Here is a 24,540-nt window from a genome sequence, read left to right as displayed (position 1 = left end):
TCTCCTTTAATTACCAATTTGTTCTATTGTAACTAATCTGAGGTACAGCATTTATATTATCCCTTCCTTACCGCTGTATAAAAGTTCTCATCTATGTGAGTAATTATGCACTTGGTATGTTCATATTGTGGTTCTTAAACTAAATGTAGTGAAAACATGCCATCTAGAGATGGTCACTCATAAAAAATATACAATCGCTCTCTGTATAAAGTGCAAACTACTGCTTTGGCAAACCAAGGGACTGCATCATGGCTGCAACTGCGTAAACGATATTGTCTGACTTATATTCATCATTGCTGATAAGGCAGTGGCGGCCCGATGTGAAAAAACATGAATGTGCATGTTTGGTGAAGGAAGTAATGTAAGGCCAGATACTCAGAATGCATTATTTTATAGGAGAACTCTAAGTGAAAGATTTTACTTGTAAATGACTTCCAATCAAAGCTGTAATACTGCATTTCCACTGATAATCAGAAAACTGAACAGTGAAAGGACAGTGCACCAAACACCTAGAATAAGATAGGAAGTTCTAAGTTAGTGACTCGCTAAAAATGCCACCAACTTGGAGAAGAAGGGAGGGGAAACAAACTTTTTTCACCTAACAAGTAAAAATTATTTTATACAGTATATAACAAATTATCCATTGCTCTTTAAAGTCAATTCTAGAAATTGAAATGAGTCAACTTGTCAAGATTTCTGTGGGATAGCATGGCCCCAGGACTTATTACTTGCTAACATGCAATATCACACATGGTAAAGCAAAACAGTTTAAGCACATGTGGCCATAAAGTTGGGATATGACTAATCAGAGACAAACTTTCAGATGAGCTTGCTATGGTAAATGGAACCCTTCATAGATGTAGTCTTTACCTTAATGTGACACTAAATATATCCTTATTCTCTATACATAATCCATACACATCCAATACCTAATAACCCAATTTTCATGATATTTCTTAAGCCAGCCATAGATGGTTCAAATCATGTATGGGCTGAATTTACCAACTTGTACTTGGGTACAACCTGCCTGTCAGATTTTACATGCGATTATTGCGGGGAAGCCATCCCCGCCCGCAACATGAAATGGTTTGGCAGGAGGGATTCCCCTGTCAGCACAGTTTGTGCAGAAGAGAAATGCTCTCCATCTAAGGCAGACCCTACTGTGTCTTTCTTCTTCTGTGTAATGACCTTTGTGAGCTCCTGAACCTCTCCTTTTCCCTATCACTTAGTTTGTTTGGAACGAGCAGTGCATGTGAGTTGTGGTCATGTGCACGGCACTATGCACACCATAAATCCCATAGTCCCAAGTCCATCTCAATAGTGAGCAAGAGTGGGTGGCTACATTCCTATATTTAGTGGGAGCATCGAGAATGAAGTTAGCCACACTCTAACAGGAAGTCCAATCACAGCAGCAAAAAAGAATTCTTAAATAATTTTTAAGAATTTAGTTTAACTTTAACCACTTGCCGCCCAGGGTATGTCATATGATGTCCTGGGCTTTGAGTGGGGATATCTGAACAATGCCTACAGCTGCAGGCATTCAGAGATAATGTTTTCCAGCCAGCGATTCCCTGCACCATAAGAACAATCATAGCTGCTCAGCAATTTGATTGTTCTTACAAGCGGTGGGAGGGGATGTCTCTCCCCCCCCCCCCAGTGCTTCTACTGGCTCGCCCGTGCGATCGGAGAAGGAATAGGACGGCGGTGAAAGTTCACCATAGAGAATACCAGTGACCAGATGGTCCCCAGCAGTCTCTAGAACTCTCAGAGATGTACGTCGGCACAATGGCACAGGCAGGCAAATGGGCGTACAGGTACGACCCTTAAAATATGCTGCCTTTCGGGCATGCGATGTTCCCCGGGGGCCCGGGATTGCGGTGTGGAGAGGTAGAACGGGGAAGTGCCTATGTAAACAAGGCATTTCCCCGTTCTGTCTTGTGTCATGACAGAGATCCACTGCTCCCTGTGATTAGGAGCAGTGATCTCTGTCATGTCCTAGGTAGCCCCTCCCCCCCACAGGTAGACTCACTCCCTAGGACACACTTAACCCCTTCAATGTCCCCTAGTGGTTAACACAGTGATGGTGAACCTTGGCACCCCAGATGTTTTGGAACTACATTTCCCATGATGCTCATGCACTCTGCAGTGTAGTTGAGCATCATGGCAAATGTAGTTCTAAAACATCTGGGGTGCCAAGGTTCGCCATCACTGGGTTAACACCTTCCCTGCCAGTGTCATTTACACAGTAATCAGTGCATTTTTCTAGCACCGATCGCTGTATAAATGACAATGGTCCTAAAATAGTGTCAAAAGTGTCCGATGTATCTGCCATAATGTCGCAGTCACGATGAAAATCGCAGATCGCGATAAAAAAATTAATATATCACTTTTGCGCCAACCAATCAATATACGCTTATTGCGATTTTTTTTTTACCAAAATATGTAGAAGAATACACATCGGCCTAAACTGAGGAAAAGAAATGGTTTTTTTTTATATATTTTTGGGGGATATTTATTATAGCAAAAAGTAAAAAATATTGCATTTTTTACAAAACTGTAGCTCTTTTTTAGTTTATAGCGCAAAAAATAAAAACCGCAGAGGTGATCAAATAGCAGAAAAAGATAGCTATATTTGTGGGAAAAAAAAAAGGACATCAATTTTGTTTGGGCTATCAGTTAAAGTGATGCAGTGCCGAATTGCAAAATGTGCTCTGGTCAAGAAGGGGGTAAAATCTTCCGGGGCTGAAGTGGTTAAAAAAGGAAAGTGTAAAAAAAAAAAAAAAAATAATGAAAAAAAAAAAAAAAATAGTATTTAAAGTTCCCCCCGTCCTTGCGTACTCGCACACAGAAGTGAACGCATACATATGTCGCGACCACATATGTAAACGTCGTTCAATCCAGACATGTGAGGTATCCTCGCAAACGTTAGAGCGAGAGCAACAATTCTATCTACTATTCTACTCTACACAGATCTGTAAAAAATGTTAAAGTGTTGCCTATGGAGATTTTTAAGTACCAAAGTTTGACCCCATTCCACGAGTGTGCGCAATTTGAAAGCGTGACATGTTGGGTATCTAGTTATACTCGGCGTAACATCTTTCAAATTGTCTAACTTTAGTGTTTTGTTTTTTTGTAATTCATTTTTTATTTGCGTTTTTTTGCGTTTGAAAAATTGCTGCGCAAATACCACGTGATATAAAAGTTGCAACAACCACCATTTTATTCCCTAAGGTCGCTGCTAAAAAACATATATAATGTTTGGGGTTCTGAGTAATTTTCTATCAAAAAAATTAGGATTTTTACAAGTAGAAGCGGAGTGCCAGAATTGGCCCGGATGGCAAGTGGTTAAGCCATCATACCAAAGAGTGGCCTTTTTTTTTGGAAAAAAAGTAAAAGAGAACAGTGCTGTGCGGCATCCCTAAAAAAAACAATCATATGCCCATCTTCATAAGCCAAATACACTGCTTTATATACAGCATATTATTGCTCCGTACTCAGTAGATGGTGATGCATCTTCCTGAACTTGCATTTAAGAGTGCCCACCAACCTGCTTGTTTATGCTGGAATGTATTAAGGTACGCATTCCCATCATCTAAAACACATATTCTTTTCCTCACATCTACTCCAGTGGAAAAAAGGCTGCAAGTCTACTTTAACATTTGCCAAACATGTCAAGAACAATGAAAAGCAACAGTTAACCAGGCAAGGCACACACACCTGGAGTTCCCAGTGGCATCGGCTGGATTTACAGCTCGTATGAATCGCTTCTGACTCACTGACACTTCCTTCCCCTTCCTCGCCACCGTCACCAGAGGATATCCAGCTTGCCGTGTCCAGGTCCTCATCATGTTCTTCACATCTGGATTGGATTTAGTGACCTGAAAGTGAAACGTTTGTGTCCTGTCACATGACAAATATGAACACTGGAACTGATAAGAAGCGTCATCAGAACGCTCTCAGATGGTCCTTCATAAAAATGTCTTTTTGAGGGGGAGGGGGGAAAATTCTGCATTTTATACTGAAATATCACCCAAATCAAAATTTATAGTTAAGAATACTGTAAACTCTCAATGAACTCTTTTTAATTAAACTATTTCCTGTGCTGACGAACAGCAAAATGAAAAAAATATTAATGTACATATTATTTACAAACACTGAGAAAGAGCTTTTCTCTTGCCTGCAATAAGCTCACATTTTTTTTTTTATACAAACTCAATGTTTATGAACAATTATATAATACAGTAAGAATGTTAGCATGTTGTTATCAGTGGGAGACCTCAGTGGCTTGCTAACATTTTTGCAGTATTTCAAAATTGAACTTTAACTGAGGTTTTGCAAAAATCCTTAAAAGATGTATAACCACATGAATCTGCCTTTTTATTAACAGTTGAAGCTTCAGAGTAACGTTCATATATTGGCTAGGGACCTGTTATTTACGTACATATAATACCAAAACTATATAAATTTTGATATTTGGAAGGAGACAAACAAGTAATGATATGGTTTTTAAAGACGTTTTACAATGTATTTGTATTTTAAAAGGCCAAACAAATAAATAAATAGAAAAAGTATGCCAGTATGAATAGAGGTAATGTTAAGACAAATAGTTTTTGCTATACAAAGTACTAAATTAGTTCTGTGATTTGTCCTATTTATCATGACACTAAAATGATGCTTCTAGTAAGAAGCATAGCAAAGTTATTTACAGACAAAATAAAGGATTCCTTTTTTTCATGCTTTACTGAACTCTACCAAATTGAATGATACAAGAAAACACAACTATAGAAAGTACAGTATAAAAATTACCAAAACGTTTTAACATGGAAATTTATAGATAGGCAACTCCTATCCTCATATTGATTAGTGGTTCCAAATTAATAATAACTACTGCAGTAGGGAACAGATACCAAAGATACACTCCGGATCTTTCCAAATAACTGTTCTGCTTTATTATGACGCAATTGAAGGTTTTCATGTTGTTTATGTAAGAACTCCAGTTTCATGTTTCAAAAAGACAACTTTTCCTGGCAATATTATACATTTCTCATTGCTTGCTCTGTCCTTAGTGTTATCTAAATAACACAAGTCCTTAGTTTCCATCTGACATTATTTTCCTGATGTCATAACATAATAAATAACAATACCATGCGGTCATGCAGAGATGTCCAATAAATCCAAAGTATTCTTCTGCTTATACCACTGCACTTACAAGGAAAAGGGGCACATCATTTCACAATCCACACATTCTGCTTTGGATTTCAAAAATAAAAATAAATAAAAAACAAAAGGACCAACAAGATATATTTGACAGAACAGAAAGCTCTCAGCCAGATCAAAAACTATAAAGCAACTGGCTGCATGTGGGATCTATCCTAACAGGGTGTGTGGACTTGATGTGATGGGTCTGTTATATTTAAATTTTATTTATTATTACTCTCACATGATAGACCGCACATCAAGTTATTATCAGACCTTTAGTTTTCCTTTTTGTAGAAAAATGTCTTATGTATCCCATCCATCTCGGCTTTGTTAAATATTATGGCAGCTGTATACCAATTAACAAAACATCATTTAATCTTTTTTTCTCTCATAAATGTAAAATTACAAAATTGTTATCTTATTCTAAACTAATCCCATTTTACAAATTTCCCGAATAACCTGTATTTAATTTCCAACCAAAGGTCGTCTAAACCAGTTACAATATATCTATATTATTAATAAAATTGTTAAACTCATATCAGAAATTAATACTCAAGTGATAATCTCAACATCACATCCTAATTCTAATATATATCCACAGATATATTTCCTTAAATGAGGACATTTTCCACTATCAAAGGATATTCACTTTGTGTAATACACAGTTAAATGTAACTATCATTTTATCATGTTTGGAAAACAGATTCAAAATAATTGTGATCACATGGTTTATCGTTAAATTAATTAACCCGGCACATTTTGTTATAAATGTTTTGTCTGAAAAACAGAAATTGGCATGATGTCCTTCCAGCTCATCACTGATCTCTCATCCCAGCTACATTCTTTCATGAGAGCGCAAAGGAGGGGGTCACATCTGTATACATGACACACACAAGAGATAGAACTAAAGGTTCCAGCATTTACACACATACACCAATATCTCTCTAAAATCGCTTACATTTTTCCCATTTGTACACAACACTGCATATCATTCTCTCACTTTCTTTTAACTCTTTAATAACACCCTGCTTAAATTCTGTTTTCCTCATTTTGTTCTGATATCCTTTGCATCCCATATTTCACATACTCTAGCTTCTATGATCAGATGGGCAGCCATAGTGCTCATCCCATCTTCCCTCTCTGACAACATATAAAGTATTCTGTTTTAACTCTCATTTTTCTGTTTTGACTTCAGTAGTTGTAGTGCCTGACCCCAAATGCATCCCACAACTTAACATCAAAATGTCCCTGTCTAGTGTTGTCACCCTTGATCCAGAAACCCAGTTACCCATTGTGGATCCCTGTCCACTTTAACCATTAATCTAGGGGCTCAGTATAGGTGGAACCACACCTTTGGTTCATATATTTTATAGCGCTCATATTGCGCTGGGCATTTTTGAGGGTCTCTTACCCTGCATTCCCTTACTTAATTTAATGCTCATAATGACTGACCAGTCTTTTCTTGTCTCTGCTTGTGCCTATACCCTCTGTGCCTCTAAACTATTTTATCTAGCAGATGTGTAGTACATATACCTGTGAACAGCACTATTCTTCCCTTTCTTATCTATAACACTCCGATGGACAGTAGACAGGGACAACATAACATATAACCACCAACCAATACAGTTTGATTAAGGGGAGTAAAATAGGTACCCTTTGTCCCAAAAATGCCTTACCGATCAAGGAAGTCTGATAACTCAAATGTAAGCAAAGGCTTACTTCAGCCAGCTGAATATCAGAAATTCCCGAATCATCTCAAGCTCCTCGTTTCGGATTCTCAGGGTCACCTGTAAATCCCCTCCTGGTTGGCTCGCCATCTGACATGGAAATTTATAGATAGGCAACTCCTATCCTCATACTGATTGGTTTCAAATGAATAACTACTGCAGTATGGAACAGACACCAAAGCTACACTCCGCATCTTTCCACATAACTGTTCTGCTTTATTATGACGCAATTAAAGGTTTTTATACACATGATTAACGTAGGCATCACATCAATATTACAATTGTACGTTTATGGTAACAAAGGCAGACTAATTCTAATCAGGACTAGAAAGAATGCAAACATGTACTGAAAACATTATTAGTGCCGTGTGCAGAGTGAGGGCAGCGTGCAATACATACAAAATAGAATACAATTATATACAGAACTTACACATTTCCTTTACACTCTTGAATTGCTGAAGCTACTTGGGAGAGTAGCAAGACATCCTCAACATTACAGAACAAGTCCAATTGAATGAGACAAACTGCTATTACCTTAATAAAATTATCAAAAAACTAGCCAAGACCAGAAGTCTAAAGGAAGGAATTCATTGGGGTTAGATAGTTAGCGACAGCAAGGGGTAACCAAGTGTTAAAAAGGAAAGCAATTTATGGTTAAAAAAATCCTTGCCACCCTTGCACTTACAAGAGAAGTATGGAATTAGAAAAAACAAAAAACAAAATCATACTTGCTGTGCTTCTATGGATTCAGCACCAATCCCAGTCGCAGATGTCCCCCACCACCTCTAACATCGAGAACTGTGCAATCAAACAAAGCTGGTCTCTCAGCTCTCGATCTTCAGTCTGCAAATAGCCATTGACGTTCAATCACCAGCTCTCTGCTCTGCCCCTCCAGTGCTCACTGTAGTGCTGGGCTGTGGAGAAGATGGGAGTGGCTGGCCTAAGCTCTTCGCAGCTTGCTGAGAGGCCCAGCCAGCTGCCAGTCCAGACTTCTGGTTGGATCCTGACTATATGGTCGGGATCTTTTCAAAGCTTGGACCGGGTCTGTGACATCAGCCGGCAGCTGGCTTTAGCCAAAAAAAAAACAGGTCACAAGGAAAAAAAAAAAAAAAAAGAACGAATTGCACTCCTGTGATCCATAGCAGAAGTATAGCCAAAAAAGCTTTGGCTATACTTCTCCTTTAACGAGGCACATTATTTAGCAAATAAGCAGAATAAAAAAGTAAAAACACTTTTGTAGCACTAAAAGCCATTGGATCAGAATGGCAGCCAGGGAACTATTCAAAAGCAGAAGCTGGAAAATGTAATATGGTCGTCCTGACATGTGCAAAATGGCCTCATATGTGTATATGGAGACTATTGTGATTTTCAGCAGCTATTTTAAGGTTCTGTTTCAATGCTGTATTCTCGGACACTCTGATATGCCCAAACATTAGAGACACCCAAACACTTTTAGTGAAGTTGCCCTTTACAGCTTCCCTCCTCCCAACTCAGGGTAACTCACATAGGTAAATACATACCTTTACAGTAAAAATAGTCCCAGCTGTACCCTGTACTCCAGGACCATACTCATTCCTGTGGGTAATCCCTCCTCATGGCAGCACCAGCTATGAACAGGAGAGATGTTTACCACAGAGATGAAGGAGGCTGAAGTACAGGTTCCCTTCAAGGATCTAGCAGTATATGTAAAAAGAAAAATCAAGGCAGCAAAAATTTAAAACAAAATGACACGTTACGAAAAAATAAGACAAACCCCCAAGAAACCCTTCAAATATATTAACAGTTAAAAGGTCAGGTCTGAACATGCAGGCTCTTCATAAGACAATTTGGTTGGTGACTAGGGACAAAGAGTTGGAGACTGGGGACAAAGAGAATGCATGATTATTAACCACTTGCTTACTGGGCACTTACACCCCCCTCCTGCCCAGACCAATTTTCAGCTTTCAGCGCTGTCACACTTTGAATGAGCAATTGCGAGGTCATACAACACTGCACCCAAATGAAATTTTTATAATTTTTTTCCCACAAATAGAGCTTTCTTTTGGTGGTATTTAATCACAGCTGGGGTTTTTATTTTTTGCTAAACAAACAAAAAAAGATGGAAATTAAAAAAAAAAAAAAAAAAAAAAATCATGTTTAATAGTTTGTTATAAAATTTTGCAAACAGGTAATTTTTCTCCTTCATTGATATGCGCTGATGAGGCAGCACTGGTGGGCACTGATAGGCTGCACTGATGGGCATGGATAGGCACAGATAAGGCGGCACTGATGGGCACAGTTATGGCAGCACTGATAGGCACAGTTATGGCAGCACTGATGGGGACAGATAAGGCGGTACTGATGGGCACAGATAAGGCGCCACTGATGGGCGCTGATGGGTGGCACTGATGGGCACTACTGATGGGGGGCACTGATGGGCACTGGTAGGTGACACTGATGGGCACTGATAGGTGGCACTGATGTGCAGCACTGTTGTTGCACTGATGTGGGCACTGATGGGTGGCACTGTGGGCACTGATGGGTGGCACTGATTGATGGCACATGCTGGTGGGCACTGGTAGGCAGCACTGCTGCCTATTGCTGAGTCACTGGCAGGGGCAGATGATCGCCGTGATCGGGACTAATGTCCCGATCACGGCTGCCGGTGATCGTTTTTTTTTTCCTCCTCACGCTGTCAGCGCGAGGAGGAAAAATAGCCGATTACCGGCTCTGTTAATGTCACATGATCAGCTGACATTGGCTGACAGCTGATCATGTGGTAAGGGGTCGGGACCGACCCCTTACTCTGATCTGTGATCAGGCGAGCCTCATAGACTCGCTGATCACCGAACGCGTCGCACGCGCCCTGCAGGAGGCGCACAGGCCGCTCGTGCACGGGACGACGTCAATAGACGTCATGCCGGCAATGTAGATCCGCGCTGTTGCCGTCATTTGGCAATGGCCCGGATCTGAAGTGGTTAAATACCTTCTTCAGCTGTGTGTATACAAAAAGTATTGACATAGTCCCAAAGAAGCCAGAAGCCCAACCCCTACCCCCCCCAATAATTTAAATTTTTTGGAAACTCTTCAATGACTGGTTTGGTACCACTAGACTGGTGCAAGGTAATTGTGGCAACTATACTTAACCACTTGCCGACCGCCTAACGCATATATACGGCGGCAGAATGGCACGGGCAGGCAGAATCACGTACCTGTACGTGATCTGCCTCCCGCGGGTGGGGGGTCCGATCGGACCCCCCCCCCCGGTGCCATAGGCGGTCGGCTCTCGTTCGCGGGCGATGAGAGGTGAGGGGGAGGCCATCCATTGTTGGCCACCCCCTCCCGATCGCTCCCAGCGAATGGAAACGCTTCCTTTCCCTCTGTAATGTAAACAGAGGGAAAGGAAGTGATGTCATCTCTCCTCGAGTCGGTCTTTTTGATCCGACGCAGAGGAGAGAAGACATCCAAGTAAGTGCACTAACACTACACTTACAGTAGAACACGCAGGCACACATTTCACCCCCCTGTCACCCCCCGATCACCCCCCGATCACCCCCCTGTACCCCCTGTCACTCTGTCACCAATAGCAGTTTTTTTTTTTTTTGCATTGGTGTCAGTTTGTGTCAGTTACAAGTGTTAGGGCAGTTAGGTTAGCCCCCTTTAGGTCTAGGGTACCCCCCTTTAGGTCCAGGGTACCCCCCTAACCCCCCCCTAATAAAAGTTAACCCCTTGATTACCCCCCGTCGCCAGTGTCGCTAAGCGATCGTTTTTCTGATCGCTGTATTAGTGACACAGGTGACGCTAGTTAGGGAGGTAAGTATATAGGTTCGCTGTCAGTGTTTTATAGCGACAGGGACCCCCATATACTACCTGCTAAAGGTTTTAACCCCTTGATTGCCCCCTAGTTAACCCTTTCACCAGCGATCACCGTATAAGTGTTACGGGTGACGCTGGTTAGCTAGTTTGTTTTTTGTAGTTTATTACAGTTTATTATAGTTTATTATAGTTTTAGGGCACCCGCCGTTTATTACCTTATAAAGGTTTAACCCCCTAATTGCCCGGCGGTGATATAAGTTAAGTTTTTAGGATCTGATAAGGTCTGCGTCGCCCCAGGCAGCGTCAGGTTAGCGCCAGTACCGCTAAAACCCACGCACGCAGCATACACCTCCCTTAGTGCTATAGTATCTGAACGGATCGATATCTGATCCGATCAGATCTATACTCCCCAGCAGTTTAGGGTTCCCTGAAACGCAGTGTTAGCGGGATCAGCCCAGATACCTGCTAGCACCTGCGTTTTGCTCCTCGGCCCAGCCCAGCCCAGCCCACCCAAGTGCAGTATCGATCGATAACTGTCACTTACAAAACACTAAGCACACATAACTGCAGCGTTCGCAGAGTCAGGCCTGATCCCTGCGATCGCTAACAGTTTTTTGGTAGCGTTTTGAATCAGTCGCTAACAGTCAGGAGCTTTTTTGCCTGTGAGTCTCACTAGTGTACCCCTAAATTTAGAGGCCAAAATGGCAAATCGAAGGTACACTAGTGAAGAGGCCTACAGGATTCTGAGTATGACAGATAGTGAAGAGGAAGTCACTCATCTGTCAAGTTCAGGCTCAGAATACGAACCTGTAGAGGACAGCGGCTCCATGACAGATAGCTCTGACGACGGAGTTGTGGTCCCTGCTAGGGTCAGGCGTACCAGACCCCGAACTTCTTCTGTCCTTGAAGTGCAAGAACCGCAGGGCTCTCGTATGGAGCAGAGAGGTACTAGTGCCGCTACTCCTTCTGGTGAACTGGCAAGCACCAGCGGCCTAGTACACCCTGGTCGTACATCCAGCACTGCAGTATCACGTGGTGACGTGGCGAGTCCCATAAGTGCAGTTCAAGCTGGCGAGGTGGCAAGCACAAGTAGCGTCCCGCTGCCACCAAGAAGACGAACACAGGCCCGTCGTGCCCATAGTGCCCTTCCTGCTGCATTCGCCAATCCGAATTGGGAACCCACCACTTCTGCAGCACCCGTACTTCCCCCTTTCACTGGCCAACCCGGAATTCAGGTGGAAACAGTTGACTTTACGCCACTGGATTTTTATTCGCTGTTTTTCACCGAAGATCTCTATAGATCTATTGTGGACCAAAGCAATTTGTACGCTGGTCAACACATCGCCACTATTCCCCAGTCCTCCCTTGCCAGAGATTGGAGACCAATTACGGTCTCCGAATTTAAGATCTTTCTGGGCCTTTCCCTCCTCATGGGCATAACCAAAAAGAGTGAGTTGCGGTCATATTGGTCCACTGACCCAATTCACCATATGCCCGTGTTCTCTGCCTCCATGGCCAGGGCACGATACGAGCAGATTTTGCGGTTCATGCACTTCAACGACAATGAACTCTGTCGTCCTCGTGGAGACCCTGCATACGATCGGCTCTACAAAATTCGGCCCCTCGTAAACCACTTCAACCAACGTTTTGCAGACTTGTTTACCCCCATCAAGTTGTCTGCGTTGATGAGTCCCTGATTAAGTTTTCTGGCCGCTTGTCCTTCAAACAGTACCTTCCCAGCAAGCGTGCCAGATACGGGGTCAAGATGTATAAGCTCTGTGACAGGGCCACAGGCTATACATGTAGATTTATGGTTTACGAGGGCAAAGATAGTCACGTAGAGCCGATCAACTGCCCTGACTACATAGGAAGCGCTGGCAAGATAGTGTGGGACTTGGTGTCACCCTTATTCGGAAAGGGGTACCACTTGTACGTGGACAATTATTATACGAGCGTGCCACTTTTTAGTCACTTGTTTGATCATCAGATTGGAGCATGTGGCACCGTGCGACCTAATCGCCGGGGCTTTCCCCAGCGGCTTGTAGAGTCCCGTCTTAGGCTGGGGGAGAGAGCCTGCTTGAAGTATAATAATTTGCTCGCTATGAAGTGGAGGGACAATAAGAATGTTTTCGTTCTTACCTCCCTTCATGCAGACACGACGACCCAAATTACTACGGCGACTGGTGTTGTGGAGAAACCCCTCTGTGTCCACGAATACAACCTTAATATGGGAGGGGTGGACCTCAACGACCAGTTGTTGGCGCCGTACCTAATTGCCCGTAAGGCCAGACGCTGGTACAAAAAAGTGTCTGTTTATTTATTTCAATTGGCTTTGCTGAATGCTCATGTGCTATACAGAGCTTCAGGACGGACTGGATCCTTCCTTAAATTCCAGGAAGAGATCGTCAGAGCCCTTCTGTATCCAGACGGTGCTCCACCTCACCTTCCCCAACCAGATGCAGTAAGCCGGCTGCATGGGAGGCATTTTCCTTATGTCCTCCAGAGTACCCCTACCCAACGAGCCCCCCAAAAAAGATGTCGTGTCTGCAGCAAGCGCGGATTTAGGCGTGACACCCGGTATTATTGTCCCTCCTGTCCTGACAATCCTGGTCTATGCATTGGTGAATGTTTTGAACGCTACCATACACTAGTGGAGTATTAGCGTAGGGTTCAGCACGGCACAGACTAGGCACACTAACACAGGGTCTCCCAAGATGCCATCGCATTTTGAGAGACCCAAACCTGGTACAGTTACAGTTAAAAGTTAAAGTTACTAAAAAAAGTGTTAAAAAAAAAAAAAAATAAAAAAAAAAATACAAAAATAAAAATACAAAAAAAATATAAAATAAAAAAAACCAAAAATAGTTGTCGTTTTATTGTTCTCTCTCTCTATTCTCTCTCTATTGTTCTGCATTCTATACTGCAATGTTTTTTATACTTTGTTTTTTTATTGTTAACCACTTTTTTGTTTTCAGGTACGCCATTCAGCTGCAGAGCGGATTTATTTATCTTGACAGCAACAGCGTTTGCTCCCACGATATATAAAGCCGTGACTCCAGCGCTGTCGGAGGTGATTTCACCACCACAGTTACATACTTCAGCATATATGCCGAAGCGTGGGGGCAGCAGTGGGTGGAGGAGCAATTTGCTCCTGCCTTTTGCGGGAGGATGCCCCCATGCTTCGGCATATATATATTTTAGGTAGGCACAGGTTGCGTTAAATGTTTTATTTTTTACTATGGTTTTTTTTGTATTTGCTTTGCAGGTATGGTAAGTATTACTGTTATACTGTAATGTTACTTTGTTTTTTTGTTAACCATCATTTGCTTAGCAGGTACGCCATTCAGTTGCAGCGCGGATTTATTTATCTTGACAGCAACAGCGTTTGCTCCCACGATATATAAAGCCGTGACTCCAGCGCTGTCGGAGGTGATTTCACCACCACAGTTACATACTTCAGCATATATGCCGAAGCGTGGGGGCAGCAGTGGGTGGAGGAGCAATTTGCTCCTGCCTTTTGTGGGAGGATGCCCCCATGCTTCGGCATATATATATTTTAGGTAGGCACAGGTTGCGTTAAATGTTTTATTTTTTACTATGGTTTTTTTTGTATTTGCTTTGCAGGTATGGTAAGTATTACTGTTATACTGTAATGTTACTTTGTTTTTTTGTTAACCATCATTTGCTTAGCAGGTACGCCATTCAGTTGCAGCGCGGATTTATTTATCTTGACAGCAACAGCGTTTGCTCCCACGATATATAAAGCCGTGACTCCAGCGCTGTCGGAGGTGATTTCACCACCACAGTTACATACTTCAGCATATATGCCGAAGCGTGGGGACAGCAGTGGGTGGAGGAGCAATTTGCTCCTGCCTTTTGCGGGAGGATGCCCCCATGCTTCGGCATATATAAATGGTGCATGTATGCCCATCATTAGAAGTGGGCGGATGAAGGGAGGTATTCTAATGGTGGGCATACCCACTGATCAATATCTTTTTTTCGTTCAGCCCACAGGCTGCATGAAAAAAAAGTTTACAATACAAGGACCAGCAACGTACTGGTATGTTGCTGGACTTTGAGTGGTTATACCAGAATGATGCCTGCAGGTTTAGGTATCATCTTGGTATCATTCTTTTCAGCCAGCGGTCGGCTTTCATGTAAAAGCAATCCTAGCGGCTAATTAGCCTCTAGACTGCTTTTACAAGCAGTGGGAGGGATCCCCCCCCCCCCCACCGTCTTCCATGTTTTTCTCTGGCTCTCCTGGCCCAACAGGGAACCTGAGAATGCAGCCGGTGATTCGGCCAGCTGACCATAGAGCTGATCAGAGACCAGAATGGCTCCAATCATCTCTATGGCCTAAGAAACCGGAAGCTACGAGCATTTCATGACTTAGATTTCGCCGGATGTAAACAGCGCCATTGGGAAATTGGGAAAGCATTTTATCACACCGATCTTGGTGTGGTCAGATGCTTTGAGGGCAGAGGAGAGATCTAGGGTCTAATAGACCCCAATTTTTTCAAAAAAGAGTACCTGTCACTACCTATTGCTATCATAGGGGATATTTACATTCCCTGAGATAACAATAAAAATGATTAAAAAAAAAATAAAAATGAAAGGAACAGTTTAAAAATAAGAAAAAAAATTAAAAAATTAATAAAGAAAAAAAAAAAAAAAAAAAAAAGCACCCCTGTCCCCCCCTGCTCCCGCGCAAAGGCGAACGCAAGCGTCGGTCTGGCGTCAAATTTAAACAGCAATTGCCCCATGCATGTGAGGTATCACCGCGAAGGTCAGATCGAGGGCAGTAATTTTAGCAGTAGACCTCCTCTGTAAATCTAAAGTGGTAACCTGTAAAGGCTTTTAAAGGCTTTTAAAAATGTATTTAGTTTGTCGCCACTGCACGTTTGTGCGCAATTTTAAAGCATGTCATGTTTGGTATCCATGTACTCGGCCTAAGATCATCTTTTTTATTTCATCAAACATTTGGGCAATATAGTGTGTTTTAGTGCATTAAAATTTTAAAAAGTGTGTTTTTTCCCCAAAAAATGCGTTTGAAAAATCGCTGCGCAAATACTGTGTGAAAAAAAAAAATGAAACACCCACCATTTTAATCTGTAGGGCATTTGCTTTAAAAAAATATATAATGTTTGGGGGTTCAAAGTAATTTTCTTGCAAAAAAAAATAATTTTTTCATGTAAACAAAAAGTGTCAGAAAGGGCTTTGTCTTCAAGTGGTTAGAAGAGTGGGTGATGTGTGACATAAGCTTCTAAATGTTGTGCATAAAATGCCAGGACAGTTCAACCCCCCCCCAAATGACCCCATTTTGGAAAGTAGACACCCCAAGCTATTTGCTGAGAGGCATGTCGAGTCCATGGAATATTTTATATTGTGACACAAGTTGCGGGAAAAAGACAATTTTTTTTTTTTTTTTTGTACAAAGTTGTCACTAAATGATATATTGCTCAAACATGCCATGGGAATATGTGAAATTACACCCCAAAATGCATTCTGTTGCTTCTCCTGAGTATGGGGATACCACATGTGTGAGACTTTTTGGGAGCCTAGCGGCGTACGGGACCCCTCACTTTTTGTCACAAACTTTTGAAATTTGAAAAAAGAAAAAAAAAAATATGTTTTTCTTGTCTTTCTTCATTTTCAAAAACAAATGAGAGCTGCAAAATACTCACCATGCCTCTCAGCAAATAGCTTGGGGTGTCTACTTTCCAAAATGGGGTCATTTGGGGGGGTTTTGTGCCATCTTGGCATTTTATGGCCTTCAAAACTGTGATAGGTAGTGAGGAGTGAAATCAAAAATTTATGCCCTTAGAAATCCTGAAGGCGGTGCTTGGTTTTCGGGGCTCCGTATGCGGCTAGGCTCCCAAAAAGTCCCACACATGTGGTATCCCCGTACTCAGGAGAAGCAGCAGAATGTATTTTGGGGTGTAATTCCACATATGCCCATGGCATGTTTGAGCAATATATCATTTTGTGACAACTTTGTGCAAAAAAAAAAAAAAAAAAAAAAAAATTGTCACTTTCCCGCAACTTGTGTCAAAATATAAAATATTCCATGGACTCAACATGCCTCTCAGCAAATAGCTTGGGGTGTCTACTTTCCAAAATGGGGTCATTTGGGGGGGTTTTGTGCCATCTGGGCATTTTATGGCCTTCAAAAATGTGATAGGTAGTGAGGAGTGAAATCACAACTTTACGCCCTTAGAAATCCTGAAGGCGGTGCTGGGTTTTCGGGGCCCCGTACGCGGCTAGGCTCCCAAAAAGTCCCACACATGTGGTATCCCCGTACTCAGGAGAATCAGCAGAATGTATTTTGGGGTGCAATTCCACATATGCCCATGGCCTGTGTGAGCAATATATCATTTAGTGACAACTTTGTGCAAAAAAAAAAAAAAATTGTCACTTTCCTGCAACTTGTGTCAAAAAATAAAATATTCCATGGACTCAACATGCCTCTCAGCAAATAGCTTGGGGTGTCTACTTTCCAAAATGGGGTCATTTGGGGGGGGTTTGTGCCATCTTGGCATTTTATGGCCTTCAAAACTGTGATAGGTAGTGAGGAGTGAAATCAAAAATTTATGCCCTTTGAAATCCTGAAGGCGGTGCTTGGTTTTTGGGGCCCCGTACGCGGCTAGGCTCCCAAAAAGTCCCACACATGTGGTATCCCCGTACTCAGGAGAAGCAGCTAAATGTATTTTGGGGTGCAATTCCACATATGCGCATGGCCTGTGTGAGCAATATATCATTTAGTGACAACTTTTTGTAATTTTTTTTTTTTTTTTTTTGTCATTATTCAATCACTTGGGACAAAAAAAATAAATATTCAATGGGTTCAACATGCCGCTCAGCAATTTCCTTGGGGTGTCTACTTTCCAAAATGGGGTCATTTGGGGGGGTTTTGTACTGCCCTGCCATTTTAGCACCTCATGAAATGACATAGGCAGTCATAAAATAAAAGCTGTGTAAATTCCAGAAAATGTACCCTAGTTTGTAGGCGCTATAACTTTTGCGCAAACCAATAAATATACACTTATTGACATTTTTTCTACCAAAGACATGTGGCCGAATACATTTTGGCCTAAATGTATGACTAAAATTGAGTTTATTGGATTTTTTTTAGAACAAAAAGTAGAAAATATCATTTTTTTTCAAAATTTTCGGTCTTTTTCCGTGTATAGCGCAAAAAATAAAAACGGCAGAGGTGATCAAATACCATCAAAAGAAAGCTCTATTTGTGGGAAGAAAAGGACGCAAATTTCGTTTGGGTACAGCATTGCATGACCGCGCAATTAGCAGTTAAAGCGACGCAGTGCCGAATTGTAAAAAGTGCTCTGGTCAGGAAGGGGGTAAAACCTTCCGGGGCTGAAGTGGTTAAAAAGAGAGTAATTACAGATCGGTTCATTTACCTCCTATGATCAGGAAGCTACGCGAAGATACTCAAGTGTTTAATAAAAGACAACATACAGTTTTTGCTAAAAAAAAAAACCCCAATACTTTAAGCAATAGACCGCATGGGTTCATGAAAGACCGAAGTTGTCAAGCAAATCTGCTTTTATTTTTTGAGAAAGTAAGAAAAAGACAAGAAGTTGCTATGATTATAATATACATGAACTTTGCAAAAGCAGTTAACAAAGTTCCCCACACTTGGCTAATGTGCCAAAGTTAAAGTCTACAGGCTTAGAAAACTAAGTTTGTAAGAGGATAGAAAAATGGCTAATAGACCATATTAGAGAATAGTGAATAATGATCCATACTCTGAATGGTCTAGGGTAGTGATCTCCAAACTGCGGCCTGAGGGTCGGATGTGGCCCTTTGCTAACCTTGATCCAGCCCTTGGGGCACTTTTTCTCCCAATGATATGAGGCACTATTCCTCCCACTGACACCTACAGTGGGGCATAAATACTACAACTGATACTAATGATGGGGCATTAATCCTTCGACTAGTATCACTGTTGGGGCACTACTCCTCCCACTAATACCAATGATGGGGCACTATTCCTCCCAGTAATATCAATAATGGGGCACTACTCCTCCCACTAATACCAATGATGGGGCACTATTCCTCCCACTAATATCAATAATGGGGCACTACTCCTCCCACTAATACCAATGATGGGGCACTTATTCCTCCTCCTACTGATCACCAACTCTGAGTACTTATCCTCACTGATACTGGGCCCGGGACATTTTCTACCACCACTGGCCAGAATCCAGCCCACTAAAGTCTGAAGGGCAGTCAACTGGCCCTTTGTTTGAAAAGTTTAGAGACTCCTGGTCTAGGGTTATTAGTGTTATACCCCAAGGATCAGTGTTGGGACCTTTACGGTTTAACCCATTTAGAAATGATATAGAGTTTGGGATTAAAAGTACCATTTCTGTGTTTGCAGATGACGTCAAGCTGTGCAATAGAGTAACTCAACTCACAAGCAGATCTTAATGCACTGTTTAATCAGGCACCTATGTGCAAATGAGGTTAATGTTGATAAATGTAAAGTTATGCACTTGGGGGCTAAAAACAAGCATGCATCATATATTGTATGAGTACAACTGGAGGAGTCAACGATTGAGAGGAATCTGGGTAATAACGTGATGCCAAGCAAGCAAGCAAAATGGACATCATTTTGCCACTGTACAATCATTAGTAAGATCTCATCTAGAATATGCAGTTCAGTTTTGCCCATCAGTTCACAAAAAGGATATTCGGGAACTGGAAAGAGTGCAGCGAAGGGCAACCAAACTGATAAGCAGCATGGATGCACTATGAGAAAAGATTAGCTGAACTGAATTTAGTTAAAGCGGTTGAATACCCGCACAAAAATTATTTTCTTTTTTGTTTTTAAACCTGTAAGGCAAAAGGCACAATGAGCTAGTATGCATACCCGTACGGGTTTAGGAGATATTCATTTTACCTAGAGGTAAGCCTTATTATAGGCTTACCTCTAGGTAAAAATACAAAAAAAGGGTATACAACCACTTTAAGAAGGTGATTAAGGGGCAATATGATCACCATTTATAAATAGTAGGTTGTCCATATAGTGAACTTGGTGTAGAGTTATTCACTTAAAGGTCATCACAAAGAACAAGGTATCAATCCTTACATCTGGAGCATAAGATATTTAACCTCCACAATATGGAAAAGCTTCTTCGTAAGAGCTGTGAAAATGTGGAATAGGCGCCTTCAAGTACTGGTTCTGGCCAGCTCAGTAGATTGTTTAAAAAAAAAAAAAAAAAAAGGGTTGGATGCATTGCTAAATGTACAAAACATAACTGGATATTAACATTAACTGATAACACCAGGGATTGTTGATCTATAGTACATATATAAATACTTACCAGGTTCATACTGTCCCACAGACCATCACTCTTTGTCGATCCATATTGATGTTCTTTTAAATACCGCACAATACACTCATGGAACTTCTCCTCAGACAGGGATGCTTTAAGCATTAGTAGAATAGAAGCACCCTAAAGTACAAGAGAGATATGCAAATACAAAGTAAAAGTAGGAATGATAACAATAGGACTTTTATCAAACTTCTGGCTGTAATTAATATCTGTGGTATTCACAAACTCACCGAAACCACCCCAATTCGCTTTACCATCCTGCCTACTTTAACTGCATCTGCTTACCACAAGAAGACAGACAGATCATTCATTTCTATTGACTGGTGTCACCAACGAGGCAGTGAACCTAGCAGACTGGGCATGCTGTGGCAGCATGAAAGAGATGTATACGGACACATCATACCATTGGGTGAGGACATAATAATGGGGCTACAAAGTTCCTTTTTAGTTAAAATATACCTAGACAGAGTGGGGAAGGTTAGCAACTTCAAGATTTTATCACTGTGTCCCAGCTGGGCAGATTCTTCTTCTCTATATTTCCTAGTGATCACTGACAGCAGGACAGAAAATGATGGGAAATCAACATTCTAAACCTGTCCCTGAAACAGGGAGTTAGAGGAATTTTTATTTTTTTTTCGTGTGGAGACACCTGTTTTGACGACCACTGTAAGATGCTCTATTCTGTTGAGGCTCTAGGTCAATAAGTTAAATCTCTCTCATGGATACAAGCGCACACAAAATAACAACTGTTAGGCGTTTTAACATTTTCCTGCTCTACCACAAAGTTAAAAAGAAAACATTTTGCCCGCAATATACTTTTTTTTTTTCGTTCAACCAGCAGGTTGAATGAAAAATAAAAAATGAAATAAAAAAAAAAAAAAAAAAAAAGAAAAATGATCGTATTTCCCCCAGCCATCTATTCGAGGTGAATGGGGGAATCTCTCCTACGGAGCTAATGTGCTCTTCCCCGCCGTAAGAACACACTGATCAGTGTTGCCAGCTATAGCTGATTGACCTCTGTACTACCAGCCTGTCAGGCTTTCTTGAATGATCAAGAAAGGCTGGTAGTACAGAGGTCAATCAGTAGATCGACTTCTGTACATCCAGTTTATATATACATGGATCGAAATTCGGCTGTTCCCTGCTGAAACGGATGAATTTCGATCCATGAATGGCCGCCCTGAAGTGATTACAAAGCTTTTTTCTTTTTTTATAAAACATGTTATAGTTACCTGCTCTGGGCAATGGTCTTGCCCAGAGCAGCCCTGATCCTCCTCTTCTCAGGTCCCACTTGCTCACTGGGCACTTAAACTCCCTTCCTAACCAGACCAATTTTCAGCTTTCAGTGCTCTCACATTTTGAATGACAATTACTCAGTCATGCAACACTGTAACCCATATGAAATGGTTTTCTTTTTTTTTTCTTTACACAAAATAGAGCTTTCTTTTGGTGGTATTCAAAAAATTCAAAAAAATACCGAAATACCCAAATCAGTGTATATTATTTGGTCTTCGTGAAAGTTATAGAGTCTACAAGCTATGGTGCCAATCACTGAAAATTGATCACACCTGATGTACTGACGGACGGCCTATCTCATTTCAAGGTATTTAGTAAGAGGCATAGTGAGGTTTTTGAAATGGTAGTTTTTTGCCCACAATTCTATGCAATTTTTTTTTTATTCACAAAATTGTCATATTAACTCTCTCACATGGCATGTGCATACCACAAATTACACCCCAAAACACATTCTACTCCTCCTCCTGAGTATGGCGATACCACATGTGAGACTTTTACAGCCTGGCCACATACAGAGGCTCAACATGCAGGGAATACCGTCAGGTATTCTAGGGACATAAATTACACAATTTCTTGACTATCTCTTGCACTTTTGAAGGCCCTGGAGCAACAGGACAATGGAAACGCCTATAAAATGACCCCATTTTGGAAAGCAAACACCCCAACACATAATCTATGAGACATAATGAGTCTTTTGAACATGTCATATTTTTCCACAAGTTTTTGGAAAATGTGGAAAGACAGACAATGAAAACTTTATTTATTTTTTTACACAAAGTTGTTCATTTATAAGATTTTTCTAACACATAGCATGTGCATACCAAAAATGAACTGATGTGGCACGGATGAGTACTGATGTGGCACGGATGAGTACTGATGTGGCACGGATGAGTACTGATGTGGCACGGATGAGTACTGATGTGGCACGGATGAGTACTGATGTGGCACGGATGAGTACTGATGTGGCACAGATGAGTACTGATGTGGCGCTGATGTGGTACGGATGAGTACTGATGTGGTGCGGATGTGGCACGGATCAGCGCGGATGTGGCACGGATCAGCGCAGATGTGGCACGGATCAGCGCAGATGTGGCACGGATCAGCGCAGATGTGGCACGGATCAGCGCAGATGTGGCACGGATCAGCGCAGATGTGGCACGGATCAGCGCAGATGTGGCACGGATCAGCGCAGATGTGGCACGGATCAGCGCAGATGTGGCACGGATCAGCGCAGATGTGGCACGGATCAGCGCAGATGTGGCACGGATCAGCGCGGATGTGGCACGGATCAGCGCGGATGTGGCACGGATCAGCGCGGATGTGGCACGGATCAGCGCGGATGTGGCACGGATCAGCGCGGATGTGGCACGGATCAGCGCGGATGTGGCACGGATCAGCGCGGATGTGGCACGGATCAGCGCGGATGTGGCACGGATCAGCGCGGATGTGGCACGGATCAGCGCGGATGTGGCACGGATCAGCGCGGATGTGGCACGGATCAGCGCGGATGTGGCACGGATCAGCGCGGATGTGGCACGGATCAGCGCGGATGTGGCACGGATCAGCGCAGATGTGGCACGGATCAGCGCAGATGTGGCACGGATCAGCGCAGATGTGGCACGGATCAGCGCAGATGTGGCACGGATCAGCGCGGATGTGGCACGGATCAGCGCAGATGTGGCACGGATCAGCGCAGATGTGGCACGGATCAGCGCAGATGTGGCACGGATCAGCCACACACTATGCACACACTGTACCAATCAGTGTGAGAAGAGGGAGATGCTGAACCAGACCTGCATTGGCTTGTTTACAAGTGATCGCTCCGTCACTGGATGGAACGATCACGTGGTAAAGGGCCGCTGTCATCAACCCTTTACACTGATCCATGATGTGCAGGTGTTCTATCAGAATCCCTGCTACCCATCAGAAAATGCAACCAAAGTGACGTTTCATTGCGCCCATCTTGGTACACCCGCACTCGTCCACAGTAAGCCTACAGTCAGAAGGAGGCAAGCGGGCATCTTTTTACACCCACCGTAGTCTTGCATTTCACACTTATATTTACCAGCAAACTCAGCTTATATATAGTGAAACACAGTATTTGGAAGTCCGTGACACTGTTTTGATGTTGCATTTTAAAAGCATCAGCAAGCCTGCAGATCTCACAGGTTTGCTATTCTGACAGAACAGTCGGATTTCAAAATGCTGTATTTCACTATACAAGCTCAGTTTACTGGTACAAATAAAAGTGTGAAATGCAAGACTATGGTGGGTGTAAAAAGATGTCCGCTTGCCACCTTCTGGACGACCCGGCCATCACAGACACTTCCGTGTGCGCAGCCCAGGGGAAGCGCGAGTATGGGAGGACATCCATGGATGCCCTCCCAGAACTAGCTGACCGCGCTGCAGCCGTCTTTCGGCTATAGCCCGGTCGGAAAGTGGTTAAGGTAAAAAGCCTTCTGCTTTAGAAACACTTTAAGATCTCCATATACTGGAAAATTACCAAACTATAATAAATACCAAAAACATTTTTTGTTATTCGACATTCAGACATCCTTTCATACAATTTCAATACACTTTCTTACCACCAATGTTTTTATACACTTAGCATAGTACTACGTTAAAAAAATGATCTCATATCACCTTACTAACAATCAGCACAATTTGTTGCCCGAAAACCAGCACACAAGCCAACAACTGAAGGTGGTCAGGTGACCATTGCCTGAACAGTCTGTAGGCACCTTTAGATGTTTGTAGATACCACCAGCCAAAAGAGGGAGGTTAATGACCTTTATTGATTCCCCAATATTAACCTGGTGCTTAGTTCAAGCACACTTACATTTTGGGTCATAGAAGTACTCCTATTAATGTGTGCATGTTTATGTTTTAGAGGTTTGATCTAAAAAAATGTTTTTTTGTTTTTTTTATCAGCATGTTCTTTTCTTCCTGAAAAATTATCACAGAATATTATGCATATATTGCATGCTTTATATAAATATGCATGTTTAACATTTGTAGTCAGCGTTAAGTCTGGCTAGATAAAGGATTACTTTGATGCAACTGGTCAGATGAAAACAAGCACTACTATATTTGGAACAAAGGGTCCCTGTATATATCAGCTGCCTGCAATAAACGATAGAAATAAATATATTGGCACTAGAGAA

At 42.1% G+C, this 24,540-nt stretch overlaps 1 protein-coding gene across 3 annotated transcripts in view; it reads right to left on the bottom strand.

Annotated features, from left to right (window-relative positions):
* LNPEP (leucyl and cystinyl aminopeptidase) overlaps positions 1 to 24,540 on the bottom strand; it is a 207,777-nt gene that overhangs the window by 37,072 nt on the left and 146,165 nt on the right. For all 3 annotated transcript variants that reach the window (XM_073624540.1, XM_073624539.1, XM_073624538.1), the window contains 2 exons: positions 20,069 to 20,200; positions 3,718 to 3,878 (listed from right to left, as the gene is read on the bottom strand). In XM_073624540.1, the coding sequence (XP_073480641.1) occupies positions 3,718 to 3,878; positions 20,069 to 20,200 (293 nt within the window). The remainder of the gene's footprint in view (positions 1 to 3,717; positions 3,879 to 20,068; positions 20,201 to 24,540) is intronic.

This window comes from Aquarana catesbeiana, linkage group LG01, assembly GCF_042186555.1.
Source record: "Aquarana catesbeiana isolate 2022-GZ linkage group LG01, ASM4218655v1, whole genome shotgun sequence".
Taxonomy (NCBI): domain Eukaryota; kingdom Metazoa; phylum Chordata; class Amphibia; order Anura; family Ranidae; genus Aquarana; species Aquarana catesbeiana.
The sequence above is the reverse complement of the archived record's forward strand: the minus strand, read 5'-3'. Positions and strand labels throughout refer to the sequence as shown.